Source organism: Triticum urartu, chromosome 1 (assembly GCF_003073215.2).
Source record: "Triticum urartu cultivar G1812 chromosome 1, Tu2.1, whole genome shotgun sequence".
Taxonomy (NCBI): Eukaryota; Viridiplantae; Streptophyta; class Magnoliopsida; order Poales; family Poaceae; genus Triticum; species Triticum urartu.
Window position 1 is genome coordinate 237,270,835 of NC_053022.1, and position 17,866 is coordinate 237,288,700.

The 17,866-nt window shown below is 43.1% G+C and overlaps 1 protein-coding gene across 2 annotated transcripts; it reads right to left on the reverse strand.

Annotated features, from left to right (window-relative positions):
* Positions 1–2,036: 2,036 nt before the first annotated feature.
* Positions 2,037–11,958, reverse strand: LOC125555383 (non-lysosomal glucosylceramidase-like). Of its 2 annotated transcripts, XM_048718363.1 has the most exons (18): positions 11,404–11,958; positions 11,158–11,268; positions 10,977–11,033; positions 10,801–10,877; positions 10,602–10,701; positions 10,122–10,195; positions 9,439–9,539; positions 9,088–9,191; positions 7,668–7,721; positions 7,042–7,097; positions 6,915–6,953; positions 6,671–6,812; positions 6,328–6,512; positions 5,927–5,997; positions 5,652–5,724; positions 4,668–4,729; positions 2,806–4,072; positions 2,037–2,524 (listed from the first exon to the last, which is right to left on the reverse strand). In XM_048718363.1, the coding sequence occupies exons 1-18, from the start codon at positions 11,482–11,484 to the stop codon at positions 2,266–2,268; spliced, it is 2,913 nt and encodes a 970-aa protein (XP_048574320.1). In that variant the 5' UTR covers positions 11,485–11,958; the 3' UTR covers positions 2,037–2,265. The 2 variants fall into 2 exon arrangements, with proteins under 2 accessions (XP_048574320.1, XP_048574323.1); XM_048718366.1 differs by lacking the exons at positions 11,158–11,268; positions 11,404–11,958 and adding an exon at positions 11,122–11,140.
* Between the last annotated feature and the right edge of the window lie 5,908 nt (positions 11,959–17,866).

The following is a 17,866-nucleotide window of genomic DNA, read 5'->3' on the forward strand; positions in this document are numbered from 1 at the left end:
ATTCTTCTGTAGAAATTTTAAATATGCATTTGCTAATAACTATTTTGCCCTCATAAGCTGCTCAGATGTTAATTTTCCTCATTGCTATGTACTACTCTGTTCCATAATGTAAGACGTTTTTGTAAGCTAGTTTAACTTACAAAAACGTCTTACATTGTGGAATGGAGGGAGTACCATATATGAGATTTTAGCAAGATATTACCATGTATGCTCCTTTTGATTTTCAACCGCGTGGGCAGGACATTATCTTCCAGAAAATGATCATCATGGAACTTCTTATTCACAGATTTTTCTGATGTAGTACAGACACGATACGTGTACCTCCTATAGTCCTATATCCTTTGCACATATCTTTTTCATTTTTATTTGATTCTGTTCTTAGGTTCCGAAAACTGTAATGCAAGTCTTTGAGTTTTCATGTCCATCTCTGTTTGCACATCAATATTGTGCATTTCTATAATAAACATAACTATCATGTTTTCTTTTCCAAGTGATTCAAACAGGCCCTCAATTCTATTTGTTTAACAAAATCAACACCAAAGATTCAAACGGGCTCTTCTATGGGCACAGCGTGTCGCCGCGCTTCAGCTTGCTAGTTTGTACAATTCGGCTCCTGCTCCAAGGTGTGAGACTTCTGATTCGTGCAGAGTTATACTTCCTCCGTCCAAAAAAAGTTTGCCCCAAATTTGTTCTTTAAATGGATGTATCTAGCATTAACTTGGTCTAGATACATTTATTTGAGGGACAATCTTTTTCAAACGGAGGAAATATCCACCTATGGATACCATCTTGATGATGCATTCATTTTTTCTCATGTTCGCAAATCTGATGCTGCTGTGGTTGCCCTTTCGCGGGTGTATGCCATACTGGGCACAGGAGAAGAGCTTTGAAGTGGTTCGCTTTGCCTCTAATCGTCTTTCTCGTCCAGCGCCTTCACTCTCCCGTGCAAGATAGCTCCGTGGGTGGTGGCATACATCAAGCATGCGGCCAGCGGATTCTCATCTTTGGTCTTGAAGCATGTTTAGCTCATGTGTTAGCTATAAAACTTGTATAAAGGGACAAATGCATTTTTGCCCTCAGTCGGAACCACCCCACAGATTTTGCCCTTACTTTTCATCTCTGTTCAATTTTACCCTTAGATTTGTCTCTGAGGTTGTCCGAGTGCCCTTTGACTATTTAACCAATACTATGAAAATTCATAACAAATTCATATAAAGATATCAAAAAGTTTAGAATGACATTATCTTTATGTGCATGTCATTTGCATTTAGAAAAAAAAAATACCATTTAAACTACATGAGGTTATTAATGTTATAAACATTATTAAAAATAAGAAGGTATAAACAATACCCTTTTTCATGAATGAAAATTACAAACAAATCTAGGTGATGTTTTTTGAACATCCTAATATCTTTTTTGCATTCTTCAGAGTTCATATCAACTTGCTATGAATTTTCAAGTGACTTTGACTATTACTTTGAAACTTTGACTATTACTTTGAAACTTCATAACTTGATACGAACTCAGAACAATGAAAATAAGATATCATGATGTTCAGAAAACATCAAGTACATTTGCCTGCAATTTTTATTCCTATAAAAACTATTATTTGTACCTTTTTATTTTTAATAATGCTTATAAGATTAATAACCTCAAGTAGTTTAAACGGTACTTTTTCATGAATGCAAATGGCATGCACATAATGGTAATGTCATTTTGAACATTGTGATATCTTAGTTGTCATTTTGAACATTTTTGCATTTTTATGACTTCGTATGAATTTGTTATGAATTTTCAAAGTATTGGTCAAACGTTCAAAGGAGACTCCTCAGAGACAAATCTAAGGACGAAACTGAGCAAAGCCGAAAAGTAGCAAAACCCACGGGCTGGCACAACTAAAGGCAAAACTGTAATTGTCCCTTGTATAAACTATACTGGTCTGTGTGTTTTTCTTTCTAATACGAATTGCATCCAGGAGTCATTGTAACTTTGTTACTTAATCAGAAAAAACGCCGACGCTCACTAAAAAGAAGGCATGTCAAATTTTCGCAAACTTCTTGAATATGTTACGTAATAGTTCACTGTACAAATTATACAACAAGAGCTCTTTGGAGCTGTGAGTTTAACTGTCCCATAGGTATTCCCTCTGACTGTAAAGGGGAAAAAAAGACCTGAACCCCCCTGGATCTTGGAGGGGAGCAAGCAAAAGCCGGAAAAAAACCATGATTTACTCATCAGTCGTTACACGTTACCTTCTTCCCGTGGTTAGCATTCGCACTGGAACGTGGAGCTCGGAATACATCTGTTATCGGGGGCGATCTTTCGAACACCTATCTCACCGACTGCTCGGACTGCTTGAGGGGATATATGTATTCTGTCCATCAGGTTTACCTTGGGTGCCTCGAGAATCGCCTTTGGGGGTGACAATGCCCACTGCATTGCCCAGATAGCAAGAGGCCGCATGTATACCAGCGACCTGTAATGCCCATCTGTGGTCCATCCTTCCGGTGTTTGGAACCAATACCTGCAGTACCACAGGAAACTCGAGTGACATTCAGAACACATGGTTTGGCACGCACACTGATGCTGCAAATTGCTGGTGCAAAGTAACAGCTACCAACACTAGATAGATTATTATGGACTTCTTTTTTCTTTTCAAAAAGAGGGTAAAAACACCGACCTCTGCAATAGATTATTATGGATAGCAGCATAAGCAAGCAGTAATAGAATGAAGAAACAAACGGTAACTGAGCTTATGATTATGAAGGTGAAATGCTGCCAAACAATGTGAAAGGCAGCGCTTACCCGTATCCATCTTCTGACCAGCCGGCAAGAAATATTCCTTCCGCAGTGATAAAACCTTGATGCTCCATCCCATGGAGTAGCATGTTTGCTGCAACACCGTATGTAACACCAGTCCAGATTTCCCGAGACTGCATGCATGTCTCATCCACCTTTCCCTTGGGAGTCATACCATTTACAGCTCCCATCCGTCCTCCTTTTACCTTCATAACATTGAATTCAAATATTTTCTGCAGAGCACTTCTTATTTTGTGCTCATCAAAAATTGGGGGCAAGCCTGATGATGCGGCGTACCACTGTCCTGCGAGCTGATCAGCCTGAATGGACCGGCTATTGCTGCTTGTACCACTGTCATAATTGAAATAAGACCCATTCCATAACTTTGCCTCGTACACTGCTTTAGCTTTCATAAACTTCAGCTTGTACTTTTCAGCATATGGACGATCCCCAAGACGATGAGCCATTGTAGCAGCAGCTTGAAGTGCAGCAAGCCAGAGACCACCACAGTAGGCACTGATCCCGTGAACAGTCCAAGCATCATAGGTTTGATCAGGAAATCCATCATTCTCAATGAGACCATCACAATCGCGATCAAACTGATCCATGTAGTCCATTGCTGCACAGACTGCAGGCCATACATCTCTACCAAATGTCATATCACCTGTGGCAGCAAAGTCTCTGTACACCTGGAGTACAAACTTGGGATTTAGATCTTTCCATTTGCTTGTATCATGTATATTGTAGGCATTCATTTCGTGCCATGGATCATGCGTTCCTAGGTCATGAGGAACAGCACCTTTGACTTTACGGATTCCTGAGGTGCCATCAGCCAAAAATTTGACTCTCCGCCGATCTTCATACAGAACAGCATCAGCAAAATCGCGTTGAATACTCAGCTCTATCTTGGGGAATAAATCAAGGAGAGCAAAAGAAGCATAGAAATGCACATCATACGTGTTCCACATGATGTATTCCACTCCCTCCAGGTACAAGAATTTACCGACATTTTCAGGGCCATCCTTGGAAAGTAAATAAGGAATCGGTTCCTGCAACCTAAGTCCACTGGTTTGTTCAGGCATCTGTGATCCATGAACTGCTGTATACATTGACACGCTTCGCTCTTCACCATTAGGCAGGTCATCTCCATCAGAGACTTGCTCTGCTGCTGGCTTGACATGGTTATCTTTAACTGATTCTGATTTAGTGCCCTTCTTTGAATGTTTATGTTGGTAAGCAGGACTTGATTCACTAAACGCTGGAGGTTGACCATCTGCATCATCAGAAGGAAAGAACATATACATAAGGATGGGTACTACACATGGAAGGGGTAGGTGCTAAAAAGGAACTCTGGCAATTGCAATGTAACTTTGAGAATAAAAAGAATAATGCAACACAAAAGTAGGAGGAAACTATCCTCGTGACCGTAGTTTAAAGGGAAGACTAGAACAGTGAGTGAACCGGTCGAGAGACTGGCTCAATTGTTCGCTGGTTGGATCGCCAGCTAGGATGGTTCAATGCGGATAAAACCATCATATTTTCGTTGATATTTAAGCTAGTTCTAGAAAAAACTCAGGTTGCATGGGTACAAATAATATAAGCAGTACTTCACCAATAAATCACAAAACCAGCTCAGTGCAATTGCCGATTAAGGTCCAGAGTTCGAACCCCGCCTGATATACATCATTCAATTTTTTTAAAGTTCTCTGCAAAAATAGTCTTTTAATCTTATTGAACCGGACAAGATGTTGGTTCGGGTTTTTCAGTCGGAACGCCTGCCCGGTTCAGTTTTTGAAACTACGCTCGTGACATCCAGTTCTTATACTATGCTAGGCATAAAACCATTGAGAAGTATTGATACGACATACCTGTCCAAACAGTTCCCCCAGCTACCAGAAAATAAAGCTCGTTAAAAAGGGTGAACTTGTACCTGCAGATAAGACTTTCACTAGTCAAGATTTAGTTTTTGTGTAAGAGGAAGTTAAGACATCAGCTATCATTGTCTGAAGAAACAAAAATATATTATTGAGACAGAAGTACAGAGCTCCACTGGTCAAATAAATTATTGCGTTCAACCCATGCATAACAACACCCAGGTAGGGATCAGCAGGCCGCTACATGAATTAGAATAAGCTTACACAGAATGAGTTAGATGCATTCAACAATGGTAACAGACAAAGGTCGAAACAATCATATGTGATGCCTAGAACAATAGAGGAATGATAAGACAAATCTGCCAGATGACCTGAGTGTGGGATTGGGTACATATAGATTTAAGTGAGAGTTGAGAGAATAACTAGGAGACAACAGGTTGATTCTTCTTGCTTGTCTCAAAACATAAACAAAACTGCAGCCTTATATAGTGAATGTCCATGCCTTTGACTCTCCTGGTCATGGTTCTAGATATTGGGTGCATCGGTCAATATTGCAGTATCGGTTGGCTGCCGATATTGTGCATCGGCCGATATATCCGTTATCTCAGCCACAATATCGGTCACATTTGCCAATATCTGGTCATACCACTCCTTTGGGGCCAAACTGACACAAGTCCAATATCCAATGTTTTGAACCTTGCTCCTAACATGATATTAGACTTATAAGACCTCTTATGCAATAATATAATTTCCCAATGGTCTCCTCTTTCCTGTTTACCTGCTGCTGCAACTCCTTGCAAAACACTGAGGACCATACCTCCGGACGGAGGGAGTACAATTATCTACAAAGTTTAGACTTGACCCTTTTTTTAAATAATTAAGCAAGTTATAAAGTTACACCGAACATGCTTTAGAGGTGCAATGCACAGCTTGATGATAATAACTATATACAAGCACAGCAGGAGACAAAGCTTATACCATTCTGGGAGTTTTTCATCCTTGAGTATGGGGTCTTGCCATTTCTCGATCTCTTCTTCCCAAAGTCTATATTCTGCAAAGCAAGGAAGGGTCATACAGCAGCATATCCGAAGGCAAATAATTAATTGATAAGTGAATCAGTAATGCAAGGACCAATACTGCACCTATCACAGCAACACTACAACAGTTCTGTTGTCAATCTATGGCCGGATATTCAATCCAACTATGAATTACTACACTGCACTTAAAAGTCTAGCAAGTGACAAGAAGCATACTTGTTAAGGCATCATGTACCAAATGAATAGATGATGATCTTTCAGAAGTTCCATAAAATTCGGTGTATCTCCTGCAACATGAGAAAATATATAAGTTATCTCTCATGATTAGGCATTACAGCATACTAACAGTTAGTTGCACATGAACTAACAGATTCACTTGTTAGGTACCACCGTACTGACTCTGTATTCCTTCATACAACCCCATAAAAACAAAAAAAGGAAAGGCGTCTGATGTGTTCAATGTGAACATACAACTAAAAAATGGGTACTCCAATGAAACATTTGACCATGTTGTAAGTGTTGCTTTATAAGTAAAACTTTGTAGATAGATGGCTAGCAGAATGTACATAGAATTGACAAAGGTGTTTTCCCTTTTGTTGAAGCAAAAGAACACTCACCTGTTATATGTGCACCCCTTCTGAAACTTCACTTTAGGTGAGGACCAAGCCAAAGCAAATGCCACAGTACACCTACCATGCGGCTCCACCCAAGTCGATGCCGAGACAGCGGCACAAAGTGTCTCCCCTGAAGAAGAAGGCATACTACAACCAGCATTGAAATTTTCCCGATTGAAGTGGCCATCCTGAGGAATTAGAACAATGGAACAGAATAAAAATATTAGCTTCATACAGATATATAATATGTTACTAGTGTAAATACGAGAACAAATCAAGAGATAAATGGTATGAAAAATCAGCCACCACACTGCAACATTGAAAGAAAGAGGTATCAGTGATTTACCTTTGACATGGTATCCCACATTTCCTTCGCCGAAGCATGGTTCTCTCCAGAAAGACCAAAAACAGGCAAGACTGTCACGCTCACATTCTGAGTTTCGCAGGCAGCAATAGAGAAAGTAACTGGAGGATTATCCTTTGCTGTTCTGCAACATACACCAGCTTGTCATCATGCAGATGAACAACATAATGCAAAAGAATTCATCAACTTGATGTCATTATTTGAAAGCAGAGGGTTTGGAACTCACTTGTGATGCAAAAGCACTCCTGACACTCCGTCATCCCCACTGATAACAGTTATGAGATCATACAATTGAGTACCAATGTTTCAGAGGGCCAACAGACACACAAAGGTATATTAACAGATCTACTTACATGAATGGTTCATTGAAGTGGCCTCCTGAATGATGAGAAAAACCTCCAATGGAATTCTGTATTTGATAAGATATGTCACTAAAAGCTCATCCAATTTTCGCACTCTCAGTTCTACTAACAAATTAAAGATCAAATAATAGTTGAGTGTAAAGTTCTGAGATTTCAATAATTGTATCTTCAAAACAGTTTTTAACTCCTTTTTAAGGGATAGAACCTACAGCAAACAGTTATTTATCCGTTCCTCTACACCAGGAATAATAATGAAAAATGCATAACCCTCAGTTTTGGTATTTCTTTAGTTGTAGCAGCTACACAACCAGTTATCTATGTATTACTACACACACCAAACTCTACAAATATATGATACGCATGATTGTGGTTATTCTAAAAAAAGAATTCTACAAAAACATCTGCCTCCCACACAGACTTGATTTCAAATGAACATCAAGCACTTCTAATCCTGAACCTCGGGAGGAGAATGTTAGGGTATTTATCAAGATGCGCCATGATGTAAGGGACAGCAGTTACTACTGGAGATGTCTACCAGTTTTTATATTCAAAAATGGCTCTGCCAGCGATAATACTGTTGCATCAGTAGTGTACATAAGCTTTAGTTGTATACTTACCGCCCATGTCATCAACAGGCTCACTTTTGCACGGTCTCTCCCGGTATTCACCAGCTATAATAAATATAACAAAAAGAAGGAATGGCCAAGTAAATATATCAGATAGAAAAGGTTTATTTGTATTAATACTAGCATCTCGGCATGTAAAACATATATGAAACTCAACTGGAACTCGTGTACGCAATATCACTATTCATTTAGCTGCAATGATGTAACATCCCAAAATTTTGAAAACCACAGCTGTAACTGGAGATGCTTTTGTATCTATTATATTCTGAAACATTGGCGTTGATCCTGTGATGGAAGTGATACTTCAATGTGGACAGACCATATCAAAACTCTACTATCAAGGGAATATCTTATCTGAAGTTGCCATTAAACCTGGGAATGGTTTGGATTGGAACCGCAGTTTCAATTTGGTTTCTCTACTGAATCCTCTTTGGATGGGTTTAAATGGGCTGAGCCCCTAATATAATCTGGTGTGGTTTGGGCTTTAGGTATTATGGATTAGTCTGGTTCAATTTGGACACCTACAAATCGGTCTCAAACAGTTTCAACTCGTGGATAGAAACCGGTCTCTCGACCAAAACTGTACGAGACCAATGCCCCTAGCCTCGACAGTCATTGCCATGCGGTTAGCACCCGTCGGGCCGTCGGCCGTCGCCGCCACCGGCTGGAGCTCGCTCATCTCTCCTCCAGCTTTCCGACCCTTGAAGCTGCCCAATTTTAGTTGCCTCCAACGTCCCAAGGCTCGAGTCGTCGCCGTCGCCATGGAGCTCGAGTCTGTCTCCGCCGCTGCCGTTGGTTTCGAGTGTCGAGTCGTCTCCATCGCTGCGGGTTTCAGTCTCCTCATTGGCGTCCAGAGCTCGGCCTACAGGTTCTACCTTGTCTGTCTCCGCCGCTGCCGTTGGTTTCGAGTGTCGAGTCGTCTCCATCGCTGCGGGTTTCAGTCTCCTCATTGGCGTCCAGAGCTCGGCCTACAGGTTCTACCTCCCGCCCACACCGCTTCCCATAGAAAGATTCCTAGATGAAATTCAGAAACTCCACACCTGCATATATGAACTTGTCCACGGCACCTACATATATGGACTTGTCCATGGTTTCAATCTGTGGATTCAGTCCAAAAATGGAACCAGTTTTGGTTTGGGTTGGGTGAAAAACAAGTACAGATTGGTTTGGTTTCGATTCTAGCAGAATTTTGTTGGATCGAGTTGGTCTGGATGCTGCCCGTGGAGTCACCTGATTTGGGCTGGCTTTAGTCTGGATGATAAACTATTCACAGGCTTAGTTGCCATATTAAGTTTGACAACGTCTTTCAAGTATAACATATAGGGAAATAGAACATAAGAGGCTATGTGAATACATCTACTGCAGTCTGGAGGTACCAATTTAGAATAAGACAATTGAGCAAGTCACGTACAGTGTACACAAACACAGATGCCGGAAGACTGCTATCCTTGTAATCATGAGGAATGAATGGTGATATCTGGCGGCATGAGATTTTAAGGTCTGGATCTGGCTCGCCTGCATTCATGGGAAATTCATAACCTTTAGTTTAGAGAGCATGTCTCTCAGCAATCAACAAATGCCATTATCAAGTTTATAATAGCAAAGCTGGGAAGTGAATTATATTCATTCTACAATCAACACATAAGCTGGCTTGGCAACATTACACTGAAGTGCAACAGCGAACTGGTAAACTTCCCAAGAAAATAAAATTAATGGTACGAAGTTGGAAAACGTGTGTGCCCACAGTTCCATAGTGCCATACCATCGTAAATAGTCCAGGCCCTAGGAAACAATGCATGGTAGGTAGAGTGTTGACCACTCAGGTTCCAATCCCATGATGAAATTCCAGAGTCACTACTTTTCCTGAAACCATCGAAGGCATCAAGCCATCAGCAAAGTGTACTTTATTCTGCGGAGGACATAACATTACAAAACAAAATCTAGACTACACAAATTGGTGGAGGTTCATGAAGCGAGCCATGCTGCTTCCACAAGATTATCTTGTATAACCAAACAGCACACAATTGCAATAACGATATCCTGTATCACAAACTTGAACAATTTTACTTACAATGTTTGTGCGACATCATTGGCACTTGATAACAGACTACATAAATTAAATGCAACCAACTGATGCAGATTGTACAAGTTGACCACATAAATTCCATAAATCCATAAAACGAGATAAAGAAGAGAGTCCAGGCAAACCAGAAGAACAGATGCAAGAAGGCAGAGTATACACTGGTTTGGCTAGGAAGTGATTGCGAACAACATTGCCAAAAAAAACAGTCTGGACTCTTAGAAGGCACACAAGATGTGTACATGCTGAAGCTAAGTCAAATAATCAAAATTTCAGTCTGGATCCGCAAAGGATTGCAAAATTACGGTTTGCTCATGAGTCATGGCTAGTAAGCTCGAACCAAATAAACCAGGCTAAAAACTTACTTTAAGCCTTCATGGTGTCCAGGAGCCAATACCGATGAGTATTTTTTATTCCCACTGTCTCGTGATACAAATATCTGAAAGAGCATAATATTAAGGAGAAATCAATATAACAATGTTGTGAGAGAAATTGATACAGTGATACTGGACAGAGACTAAAGTAAAAGGCTGAATGTATAGATGATGTATGTTTACATGCCAAAACACACATAAAATACAAGCCTGCTCACAAATATACAACAACGAAATGGGAAGTTCATTTTTCAGCAACCAATAAGGAATCCGCACAAGAATGCTGTCAATGTACAGCCATTAAAATACATGGAAACGTGATGTCATCTTATATCAACATTTATCCCCCAAAACTGCTAGCACCAACCAATTTCACAGTTGAGCACAGTAGCAACAACACAAGAAGTATGTAATACTCAATAAACTAAATGTCATTAGCTGGCAACAACAAAGATAAGATGAAAGCATTACAGAAAACTGGTTCTCCATGACCGGCGAATTCTCGCACAAACCAGGAATGATGTGCCAATTCTTGAACTCTCCCCTGAATCCTCTTGAAATGCTACCACTCCTGCGAACGCAATCTACTAATATCAAAATCTAAAGCCTACATGATGTGAACACAAATGAAGGAGATTAAAGACAGAAACAACAGTCCAGGAAGTCATACCCCATCCCTCCGAGCGGCACACCCTGCGAAGCCGACGGCTTACATCTCTCTCTTGTAAACGGATCAATAGGAGCTTTCTGCAAAAGCACAAATGCAGGCCCCATTCTGTTACCACACAATCTTCCACTGCAATACTACACAGTTTTTTGAAATGAATTTGTGCTAGAGAATATTACCCTTCCATGGGAAGCCTCCTCACGGACATATGACCAAAGCCTCATCCCGAGGGTCATCTGACAAATTCGGATTGCAAGAAAAAAAATTAGCAGCTACGGCAAAAAATTGAACGAGCGACAGAAACCAAACGCCACAATGACCCACAAGCTACTTATGGAAACCAGCCCTTGCAACATATACCATCTTCATTGCTTCCATGAAGGTGACGCTGAATTCCTTGAGTAGGTTGGCGTGACTGTTCAACCTCCTCCGCCATGCCTGCTCCGGCGGCGACCCGCCGTCCAAATCCAACTGCAAAAAATTCCAGCACCACACGATAACATCAGTACACTACACCGGTGCGCACACACCACAGCTCAAAGGAGGCACCAAAATAGCGAATGAGAAAACAAAACTCGCCGCAATTGAGACGCGAGCTCGCCTCACCAGTTGCAGGGCGGTCCGGCCCACATACTCCTCCGGCGGCCACGAATTCTTACGGCTGTGGAATAGGTGGCCGCTCACCATCTCCGCTCACCCTCCAATGCCACAGCCTCCTCCTCACCTCCCGCGCGATCCGTCCCAGGCCCCGGCCGCCTAGCAGAGGCCCGAACCGGAGGCCCAGGCGGAACCAGGAGATCCACAGGTGGCAGGCCGCCTCATGAGCTCCTCCGAGCGCGTGGATCCGAGCCCCGGGCGCTGCTCTTCGCAGAGACTCCGCGCCTCGATCCGCCGCCGCCGGCGACGGCCGTCCTCTTGGAATCGATCCGGCACGGCCGCTAACGAGGGCCCGCGCGCGCTGGCTCGATTGGACCTAGTCTGATCGAAGCGAAACCCTGGAATGGAATTTGCGCGCTTGCTCGCTCGAGGTCCACTTTTTGCTGCTGCTAAGCTGTGTTGGCGGGTGTGGTGGGAGAAGCGCAGCTGCGAGGAAGATGACGAGGAGGGGAAGTGGAGGCTGAACTTTTTGAGAGGGGGAGGAAGGAACGAAGGTGGCTAACTGGCTACGTATGTACCCGCCGGTATGCGCTTATGGGGTGGTGATAGCAGTTATCCATCGGGAAAAAACTTGATGTGTCCATTAGCAATATAAAATTTGTAAAAGTCCCCGAAGCACTTAATTTAAATTCCCCATATTTCTCTGATCCCAGGGAAATAATTATGTTGGTCTAAATCTCTTCTCTATCTTGATTTTATTCAAGTTTCTGTCTAATTAAAAAAAGGAGGGAGTCCAACCAGCCCAATACCATCGCCAAACCTAAATTTTCCACATTGATCGACCTACCTACCCCAATTAACCCTAGAGCCAGGGAGACCGATCCCCTCATCTTCTCTCTCTCGTCTCTCCATCGGCCCCCTCCAGCGTCGTCACCGCATGCACATGCACACAGGGAGGGGGGAGCACCCCGCGCCTTGCCTCGCGGTCAGCCCCGCCAGCACCGGCGCCGACGCCTCCTCCTCGGCACCTCCCTCTTGCTCCTCTTCTCCACCACCCAAACCTCCTCCTTGTTCCATTTCTTTGAGTACTCTTTCTTCGGCCTCTAGGATGCGAGAGCAGCGACATCTTTCTTTGATTTATTTGGTCTTTGTAATTGATTCCCGATTCGCTTTCTTTGATTTCTTTGATCTTTGATAATCGATTTCTGATTTGTGGTGTTGCAATCTGCTCTTCTTTATATGTCTTGCCAGCTTTGTTTGATCGATTATTCGATCCATCATTTCCTTCCCCTTGTGAATAAGAGTATTCACTATGCCTCATCCTCTTCATCTCTGAATATTCACTATATCTCATCCTTGTCACCTCTGTTTTCTGATTTCTATGGTCTCTTATTGAATCATCAATGTGTACCTATATGAACCGGTGAGATTATGCGTAAAGAAGCGATGTAGTATTATTATTTAGCCAAAATTATATAATTTTTTCAGCATGATCCTAGGAAGGCAAGCAAAAAGCCCATCAGCACATGAGGCCCGGTCCGGGCGACATAGGACGCGGCACGAAGCAGAAATACGAAACATTTTTTCTTTCACTTATTTACCAGACTGCGGGTTAATTACTTAAAACCATAGGGGACTTTTTGCAAAATTACTGACGACGGACGGGTAGAAGCATTATTGACTTTATTAGTAGGTATAGATATAACGTCCTCCGATCCAAAAAAGTGCCGCGGCTTTAAAGTAAAGTAAGGTTGAACACATTTTTTCCCGATTAGAGGGAGTAATAGCTATTGAAATCATATATAGCAAGATTTGTAGATTGTTGATCCCACTTGTAGCGGTATAATAGGTACTCATCTCCGTTGTTGCATGTAAATGTTGATTAATGGTGTCCCGGCCTAGGGGTCCCTAGCCTGGTGATTGGGCTGAGGACCCCTGGATCAGTTTCGTCCTGGGCCACATTGGGCTAGCATTGTGACCCCAGGCTTTGGCGTAACCCTCTTCAGGTTCTCGTTCACATGGCGTCGTTCCACAAGCTACCTACATAGCTCGGCGATCGCGATTTTCATCCGCCAACTCCTGCATAAACAAACAAAGGGACAAAGTAAAAGCCCGGGGCTACAATGAAGATTACACAAAGACAATTATTCGACGGGCTACAGGACCTAAGTCTGGTTCCCCTTGTCAACCACACTTAGCCTCGAGGGTTACCACTACTACCAATACCGTTGCATGATAACTTACCAAGTTCAGAGCAAATGAAACTCACCATAAAGCCCAGCTCACCGAGTTGCCCAGCTTCCAGATCGAAGAATAGAAGGCCTTCATAGTCGTTGTGGCCTCGTCCACAGCGGCCTTGGTGTCGGGGTTGAATCTGGCGGATCTCGGGTAGGGGGTCCCGAGCTGGTGATCTTGGCTAGATGGTAACATGACAAAGAGGGACACGATGTTTTATTTTTAGCCAGGTTCGGGCCCTCTCGAAGAGGTAAAACCTTACGTTTTGCTTCTGTTGTATTGATTGTGGATGGGGTACAAAGTACAAGATGATCTACCTCGAGATCGTATGTGACTGTCTCTAGCCCTACGGTCTAAACCTCCCATATAGACACCGGGGGTACCTAGGATTATACGTAGGTCGGTTACATCAAGTGATAAACATGTCGATGGTTCAAATGTGTCTTGAAGTATGCGCCAAGTTTTCGAAGGATTCCATCTTGGGTACACCATGGGGCATGGCAAATGTGGCCCACCTATCAGTTGTCTGGGGGTTCCTCGGCCCAACCCATGATTGGGGGCCGACGTGGTCAGCACTCCTAGTCCAGGACACCATCACTTGGTCTCCAGAGGCACATTCAGCCCCAATTCACTCCCTTTCGGAATGATGACGGCGTTGACACCACTATAGAGTCTCTGGCACTCTCCTATTCTTCTTCTTCTGCCCTGCCTCCTACCCCTCAGTGTCGTGCTGCGCGGCATCAGTGACGGATTGCGGTGAGGATGCCGGATAGATGGTGGAGGAACAAGCCCAGTCTCCCGCGACACCATGGGGCGGCAATGCGGCCTCGGGTACAGACCCATAAGCATCTACCTCACTCGTGGCCTTTGCAGCGTCAGGACCAGAGGCCCCAAATTTCACCTCGCTAGCAGCAAGCTAGCCAGGGACCCGGGGCTCGGGTGTTGACGCCTCTATGCCCTCAGGATCGGGTGGAGGCAGGACATATGCAAACCATAAAGATCCCTAAAGTTCAATGAGCAAACACTGAAGAGCAAGACACATACAGTCTCCAAAGCGTCGGCTTCGAATGGCGTACCCTGAAAGCCAACCCTGGCCCCTTGTAGGCTGGACACAGGGGCTTCGTCAGTGGCCCCCCTAGACATTTAGGACCCTGGAACCTGTTGGGAAACGTAGTAGAAAACAAAAAATTTTGTCATACGATCACGATCCAGGAACACTATGAAGATGCATTAGAGGTTTAGATCGGATCGTTACCAACTTCTAGTTGCAGCGGAAGAATACTTGGTGTAGATCGTTGATGAAGGCCCTCACATCGTTCATGAACGATCCCTCGTATCGAATATCAAAAGCATGACCTCTGTATTGCAAGCGTACAGGCTTCACGATCCGGCAGTGCTTCGCCGTCCAGAGCTAATCGTCGTCGAAGAATTAGAAGGAGAAGAAGAGAACCACACATGGCTTCTCTATTATAAGGATTAGAGAGATCTAGATCTAGATCAAATCTATAACAAAGATTAGAACTAGAGGAGGGCACCCAAGTGAAGGAAATATGCCCAAGAGGCAATAATAAAGTTGTTATTTATATCTCTTTATATCATGATAAATGTTTATTATTCATGCTAGAATTGTATTAACCGGAAACTTAGTACATGTGTGAATACATAGACAAACAGAGTGTCACTAGTATGCCTCTACTTGACTAGCTCGTTGATCAAAGATGGTTAAGTTTCCTAGCCATGGACAAAGAGTTGTCATTTGATAAATGGGATCACATCATTAGAGAATAATGTGATTGACTTGACCCATCCATTAGCTTAGCACGATGATCGTTTAGTTTGTTGCTATTGCTTTCTCCATAACATATACATGTTCCTATGACTATGAGATTATGCAACTCCCGAATACCGGAGGAACACTTAGTGTACTATAAAACGTCACTTGTGACTGGGTGACTATAAAGATGCTCCACAAGTGTCTCTGATGGTGTTTGTTGAGTTGGCATAGATCAAGATTAGGATTTGTCACTCTGTGTATCGGAGAGGTATCTCTGGGCCCTCTCGTTAATGCATATCACTATAAGCCTTGCAAGCAATGTAACTAATGAGTTAGTTATGGGATGTAGCATGACGGAACGAGTAAAGAGACTTGCCGGTAACGAGATTGAACTAAGTATTGAGATACCGACGATCGAATCTCGGGCAAGTAACATACCGATGACAAAAGGTAACAACATATGTTGTTATGCGGTTTGACCGATGAAGATCTTTGTAGAATATGTAGGAACCAATATGAGCATCCAAGTTCCACTATTGGTTATTGACCAGAGATGAGTCTCGGTCATGTCTACATAGTTCTCGAACCCGTAGGGTCCACACGCTTAACGTTCGATGACGATCGGTATTATGAGTTTATGTGTTTTGATGTACCGAAGGTAGTTCGGAGTCCCGGATGCGACCACTGACATGACGAGGAGTCTCGAAATGGTCGAGACATAAAGGATTGATATATTGTATGGCTATATAAGGACACCGGAAGTGTTGCGGGTGGTTTCGGATAAAACCAGGGGGCCAAAGGGTTCCCGGAACCCCCCCCCCCTCGGGGGGGGGGACTAATGGGCCTAGATGGGCCTTAGTGGAGAGAGAGGGGCGGCCAGGGCAGGCCGCACGCCCCTCCCCCTTGAGTCCGAATTGGACTAGGAGGGGGGCGGCGCCCCCCTTTTCCTTCCCCTCTCCCACTCCTTCCTTCCCCCTCCTAGTAGGACTAGGAAAGGATGAATCCTACTCCTACTAGGAGGAGGATTCCTCCCCTCCTTGGGCGCCCCAAGGGCCGTCCGGCCTCCCCCCTTGCTCCTTTATATACGGGGGCAAGGGCATGCTACATCTTGAGCATGCGTTGGTTTTTCCTTAAAGATGAAAGGGTGATGCAGCAAAGTAGCATAAGTATTTCCCTCAGTTTTTGAGAACCAAGGTATCAATCCAGTAGGAGACTACACGCAAGTCCCTCGTACCTGCACAAACAAATAAGAAGCTTGCAACCAACGCGCTAAAGGGGTTGTCAATACCTTCACGGCCACTTGCAAAAGTGAGATCTGATAAAGATAATAAGATAAATATTTTTTTGGTATTTTTGTTGTATAGATTGGAAAATAAAGATTGCAAAATAAAAGGCGGCAGAAATAGCAAGTAAATAGGAAAATAATATGATGGAAGATAGATCCGGGGGCCATAGGTTTCACTAGTGGCTTCTCTCAAGTCGCCTAGTACCTGCACAAACAAACAAGAACCTCGCAACCAACGTGATAAAGGGGTTGTCAATCCCTTCACGGCCACTTGCAAAAGTGAGATCTGATAAAGATAATAAGATAAATATTTTTGGTATTTTTTGTTGTATAGATTGGAAAATAAATAGTAAACTAGAACTGTAGATTGGAAACTTATATAATGTAAAGTAGACCCGGGGGCCATAGGTTTCACTAGTGGCTTCTCTCAAGATAGCATATATTACGGTGGGTGAACAAATTACTGCCGAACAATTGATAGAGAAGTGCATAGTTATGATGATATCTAGGCATGATCATGAATATAGGCATCATGTCCGTGTCAAGTAGACCAAAACGATTCTGCATCTACTACTATTACTCCACACATCGACTGCTATCCAGCATGCATCTAGAGTATTAAGTTCATAAGAACGGAGTAACGCATTAGGCAAGATGACATGATGTAGAGGGATAAACTCAAACAATATGATATAAACCCCATCTTTTTATCCTCGATGGCAACAATACAATACGTGTCAATTCCCTTTCTGTCACTGGGATCGAGCACCGCAAGATTGAACCCAAAGCTAAGCACTTCTCCCATTGCAAGAAAGATCAATCTAGTAGGCCAAACCAAACTGATAGTTCAAAGAGACTTGCAACGATATCAAATCATGCATATAAGAATTCAGAGAAGAATCAAATATTGTTCATAGATAATCTTGATCATAAACCCACAATTCATCGGATCTCGGCAAACACACCGCAAAAAGAATTACATCGAATAGATCTCCAAGGACCTCGAGGAGAACTTTGTATTGAGAACCAAAGAGAGAGAAGAAGCCATCTAGCTAATAACTATGGACCTGAAGGTCTGTGGTAAACTACTCACACATCATCCGAGAGGCTATGGTGTTGATGTAGAAGCCCTCCGTGATTGAATCCCCCTCCGGCAGATCGCTGGAAAAGGTCCCCAG